The sequence below is a fragment of the Gracilinanus agilis genome, chromosome 1 (genome assembly GCF_016433145.1).
Source record: "Gracilinanus agilis isolate LMUSP501 chromosome 1, AgileGrace, whole genome shotgun sequence".
In the NCBI taxonomy this organism is placed as follows: domain Eukaryota; kingdom Metazoa; phylum Chordata; class Mammalia; order Didelphimorphia; family Didelphidae; genus Gracilinanus; species Gracilinanus agilis.
This window is the reverse complement of record NC_058130.1, coordinates 508556941-508562940: the sequence shown is the minus strand read 5'-3', so window position 1 is coordinate 508562940 and position 6000 is coordinate 508556941. Positions and strand designations below refer to the sequence as shown.

The 6000-nt window shown below is 35.2% G+C and overlaps 1 protein-coding gene across 1 annotated transcript in view; it reads left to right on the top strand.

Moving 5' to 3' along the window:
• The window catches only part of RAB2A (RAB2A, member RAS oncogene family), a 111702-nt gene that overhangs the window by 80489 nt on the left and 25213 nt on the right, over nucleotides 1-6000 (top strand). The window contains exon 6 of the mRNA XM_044666174.1: nucleotides 4991-5102. Coding sequence (XP_044522109.1) covers nucleotides 4991-5102 — 112 coding nt within the window. The remainder of the gene's footprint in view (nucleotides 1-4990; nucleotides 5103-6000) is intronic.

Below are 6000 nucleotides of genomic sequence, written 5' to 3'. Positions count from 1 at the left end.
CTTCCTTCCTTCCTTCCTTCCTTCCTTCCTTCCTTCCTTCCTTCCTTCCATCTCTCCCTCCCTTACCTTCTGTCGTATTGGCTCCAAGTTAGAAGAGTAGTAAGGGCTAGGCATTAGGAGTCAAGTGACTTGACCAGGGTCACACGGCTGAGAAGTGTCTGAGGTCAGATTTGAACCTAGGACCTCCCGTCTCTAGGCCTGGCTCTCAATCCACTGAGCTACCCAGCTGCCCCTACAGCAGACTTCCTTTCCATGGATAGTATGGCCATTTTTCACCTCTTTGTTGCTAAATTTTAGTGTGCTCTGCCTGGAGGCAGGAAGACCCGAGATTAAATTTGGCCTCAAACACTTACTAGCTGGGCAAGTAAGTCCTGGGCAAGTCACTTGACTCTGTTTGCCTCAGTTCCCTCATCTATAAAATGAGTTGGAGAAGGAAATGGCATATCACTTTAGGATCTGCCCAGAAAACCTCAGAAAGGGGTCACAAAGAGTTGGGGAGTTGGGCATAAATGAAATGACTAAACAACAAAATAAGTCAGTCAACATTTATTAAGCACCTACTATATGTCAGGCAGTGTGCTAAGTAAACATTGAATTGTTTAACAAAAACTAATTTTAAAATTGGATAGTCATCAAATGGAAAAAGTTAAAATTATCACCTCACATCTTATACAATGACACACTCCAAATGATTGTGATCTAACTATAAAGTTTGCATCATAGATTAGGGAAACTTGGGGGGAAAATCTAGAGATCAGAGAAAAGTTTATGAGCAAACATGGATGAAAGAGAACTAGATACTGTGCAGTTTCGTATTCCTCCCAATTCCTTTTATTTTATTTAAACAATTCTCAGACAGAAAGACAAGCAAGGTTAAATCACTTGTCCAGGAAAGATTTCATTTTTTAAGATATATGTAATTCCAATGAATAAGAAAAGAGTCATTTCGTATATATACACACACAGTTCTCAAGAGAAAAAATCCAGGCTTTCTATGGTCATTTGTTTTTTTTAAAGAAGACACTCCAAATGACCAGTAATTAGAGAAGTACAAATTAAAAAGCAATTCTGAGATTCTACCTCACTCTCAGAGATGACAACAATTGAAAATGAGATTTGTTAGAAGGACTGTGGGGAAAGCAGGCACATTGCTGCACTATTGGAAGACCTGTGAATGGGTACAACCATTATAGAAAGCAATTTGTAGTTATGCACAAAAAGTTTTTAATCCTTTTGAGACAATTTTATCACTGCTAGGCCTTTACCCAAAGGAGATCAAAGGAAAAGGAAAAGGACTTTTAATTTACAAAAATATTTAGAGCAGCTCTTTTTGTAAATATACTGATAGAGAATGAAAGAAGCAGAACTGAAGAACAGTTATAACATTAATGTGATTAAAAACGAACAAGCCAGAGAACATACAATTACAACTCTGTAAAAACAAACAGCTTTGAAATATGTAAGAATTATGATCAATACAATGATCTCTTATGATACCAGAGGACCTAGTAATAAAACATGCCATCCGTTGCCAGAGATGTAACAGATTTGGGGTTCAGGATGTGACATTAAAGTTTTTACATATAGCCATTGGATCAGTTTGCTTTGAATGACCAGGTATCTTTGTTACAAGAAATTGAAGTCAGGAAGATCTGAGTTCAAATCCAGCCTTAGATATTTACTAGCTGTTTGACTCAGGGAAAGTCATTTAACCCTATTAGCCTCAGTTTCCTCATCTGTAAAATGAATTGGAGAAGAATGTGACATGACAAAAACACTCTGTTGATATGCCAAGAAAAGCCCAAAAATAGGTCATGAAAAGTTAGACAGAACTAAAAACAACTGAATAATAACAGTAACTATGACAGGAGTACCTGTAAATGTCACGTAAAAACAAAACACAAAGCTTTTTTAAAAAACTTCATATTGATATGCCTTTGAGAAGTTCGTATAAGGGAAAAGGCCAATTTTATTTTTTTCCATATATAATTTTTTTCTGGTGCTATCCTTTAAATGTTCCTTTGAAGCTAAGCTTGAGTTTTTCCAGTTAGTAATCTCATTACCTTTTTTCCCATTTAACTAGTATTTTTCTTATAACCTTGGGGATTCAGTCTGTCTTGATTTCTTTTTTTTTTTTTTTTAGACCCTTAACTTCGGTATATTGTCTCATAGGTGGAAGAGTGGTAAGGGTGGGCAATGGGGGTCAAGTGACTTGCCCAGGGTCACACAGCTGGGAAGTGGCTGAGGCCAGCTTTGAACCTAGGACCTCCTGTCTCTAGGCCTGACTCTCACTCCACTGAGCTACCCAGCTGCCCCTGTCTTGATTTCTTGAGGCATATTTGACTTTTGCCTCCCACCTACAAATCCCAGTTCATATTACCCAAATCTGTATTTTGTTCTTTTAACTTTTTTTTTTCATGCATCTGTGCTGTATGATTTTCATGTTTTAAGACAGTATATTGTTTAGTGAAGCTCTACTCAGAGTTGCACAAAGAAACTAAAGATTATTGAAACAGCTGAATGTTTCATCCCTGGTATTAATAGAAGGGGGTGTTTCTATACCACTGCAAATTGGAGTCCTGGCTGATGGATTTTCCTCAGGTGAATTTCATTCTTCAAATATAAATAACTGTAGTACAGAGTGTGAAACTAAGAAATAATTGTAAATTGAATGTAAATTATAATCTTTCTTCTGTCCTAAAAGGTGGAATAAGCAATAAATAATATATATTGGTTGAGTGTTTGGAAAGTATTATTTTCATTGTCACTAAAATTTATTTCTTGGCAGACAAAGCAATATGGAGTGCTTGGATGATAAAATGTTTTTTCCTCATTATGTCTGTGAACCTAGGAATTGGAAGTCACTATAATGTTTGCTGTTGTGCTCCATAGGCCATTCTAGAGTGTTCCTTAATTTAGTGACTCCTTGGCTCATCCCATTTGACTTTGTTAGTTAATGGAGAAAAACTAGATTATTTGCTTATTCCTTTCCATTAACGAAAGAGCTATATAAAAAATGAAAATTCCCTTATACCACCAGTTTTATCAAAACTCTCTTCCAAAGAAAGTGGTCATTATAGAATAGGACAGCTAAAAGTGAGGGCAAGGATCTTTTTTCTTTAGCCCAGTTGTAGAGGAAAGGTATTAGAGTAATGGTCCAAGTTTAACATTGGCAAAAACTAAAAAAGAGAAGAAAGCTATAGGAAGAAATTGGTTTTTAGATGCTGTATAAGAAGTATAGATGCACTTGGCAATTGGGGAATGAAGATCATTCTGATATCCCCTAATTGTAAAACTTAGAGAGGTGGTGATGCCTCCTATGGTGAAAAATTGGTACTATTAAAAAAAGATTGATGAGAAATGCCTCCTTTTCACCATGTTCAAATTGAGCTAGTGATAAAATATTTAGGCAAAAAGAAAAATAGAAACAGAAGCTGGATAGGAGAAAGAAGATAGTATAACATTGCATGTCTGCTATGTGCGTTATATAGATCATTAAGATAGTGTGTAATAATACCAGTTGGGTGGTCCAGAAAAATGAGAGAGGGAGCTATCTTTGTAGGAAAGAAGGTGCTATGAAGAAGATCCCATTTAAGTGGGATCTTGAAAAATGGATAGATAAGAAAGTGGAGGAACAATGAATAAGTCAGTATCACTTGAATAAATGTCTATGTTTGGGAATAATGGATGATGAAACTAGAAAAAACTAGAAATGCAAGGTCCATCGTAAATGTCCTTTGAGAGTGCTGATCTAAGAATCAATACTCATGGTCATTGAATTTTTTGAGCAGGTAAATGACATGAACAAATTGGGTTTTTAGGAAAATTAATCTACTAGTAGGGTACAAGGTAGATGAGAGGAGTAAATGACTAGAGGCAGAGAAGTTAAGAGTATAGTATAAGTTTATAAAGGCTTCAACAATTAAAAAAAAATACATTTAAGTCCCAGTGATTTGATTTTGTAAATTCACATAATTTACTGTTTCTTTCTTCCTCTCTTCCATATTTCTTCTCCCTTCTTCCTCCTTTCTTTTTCTCTGTTTTTCCCTTCCTTTTCCACTTTTCTCTCCATTCCCCTACATTTCTCTTTCATCTCTCTTCCTCCCTTTCCACTCCTTTGTCTCCCACTATATTTTCCTTATCTAAACTTTTCCTTTTTTACTCTTCTCTCCTTCCTCTTGCATCATCTTTTCTTCCTGCTTTGCTAACCGTGCACCTTAGCATTTCAGCAACATAGTGTACAAGAAGTACAAATTGTAAACTCACAGGATCATAGATTTAGATTTGGAAGGGAACATAAGAAGGTTTAACCCTTGCCTTGTTTTTTTCAGATGAAAAATCTGAGGCACAGAAAGGTTAAGTCACTTACCCAGTATCACACAGCTAATAACACTCTAAAATGGGATTTGAACCCACAAGTTCAAGTTCCTGATTCCAAGTCTAGCACCCTTTCTGTTATGCCATGATACTTCTGGGGTTATTGTAATGATCATACAAATATTCTCAGACAAGCTAGATGTTTTTTCTAGACTACCTGGCAAAAATGGTCTCTTCCCCTACCCCCATACCCCCCCTTTTTTTTGCTATATAAAATATTTTTGTTGATAATTAAAGATTTGAAGTCAAAAGGTAGATCCAGATTCATTAAGAAGTATGCCTTTGGGCAGGCCCCTTGGTATTTCTGGAGTTCAGTGAGAGGAGATGAACTAAATTATCTCTAGAATTCCATACAATTCCAATATTGCTTTTTTTTTTTTTTTTACATTTATTTATTAGATTATATATTCCTTTAAGGCTGGGATTTGCCTTGTACATCTTTGTATCACTCCTGGCACCAAATGAGCTGCCACGAGCTCAATAAATATTGGTTATTATATTCATTTAAAAACTTTTATTCTAGAAACATATCTCACTTAACTATATCCCAGGAATGTTTCTTCATATATACTTTGATTATTAATAATATGACCTTATTCTTCCCTAACTTTAGTGATTTAGAATCTAGAAGAGAAGTAAAAAAAGAAGAAGGTGAAGCTTTTGCCCGAGAACATGGACTTATCTTTATGGAAACTTCTGCTAAGACTGCTTCCAATGTAGAAGAGGTAAGTGGACAGTAGTCTTAAATATTTAATTTTTTTGTGTGTAATAGAAATGTGTTGTGTCCTTTGAAATTTCTTTTCATTTTTTTGTAAAGATATTTTCTTCTACCAATTACAAGTAATACCAATGTTCTACATAAGTTTTCTATAGTTATAAGATCCAAATTGTCTCCCTCCATCCCTTTCCTCATGCTACCCAGAGATGGTAAGCAATTTCTTTTGGATTAAACCTATATTATCATGTAAAATATTTCTGTATTCATTGTTAGATGCTAATATTAAACCAAACCTCTAAGTAAAAAACACAAATAACGTGAAAAATAGTATGCTTTGATCTGCATTCCTACTCTTAACAGTTCTTTCTTGGGAGGTGGATAGTATTTTTTGTCATGTCCTTCAAAATTGTCCTGGATCGTTGTCTTGCTAAGAGTAGTTAAGTCTTTTAGAGTTGATCATCCCCCACTGTACTGCTTTTATTATGTACAATTTTCTCCTGGTTCTTTTTACTTCACTCTGTGTTCTTTCTTAAATCATCCTGTTAATCATTTCTTACAGCACTAATAGTATTTCCATCATTTTCATATACCACAATTTGTTCAGCCATTCCCCAGTTGATGGATATCTCCTTGATTTTTCAGTCTTTGCCACCAAAAAAAGAACTGCTATAAATATTTTTGTACAAGTAGGTCTTTTCTCCTTTATCTCTTTAGAATACAGACCTAATAGTCTGTTAATGAATCAAAAGATATGCATGGTTTTATATAGTCCTTTGGGCATATTTCCAAAGTGCCTTCTGGAGTGGTTAGATCAGTTCACAACTACCAGCAATGCATCAGTGTCCTAATTTTGCCACCTCCCCTCCAGCATTTATTACTTTACTGTCATATTGGCCAATCTGATA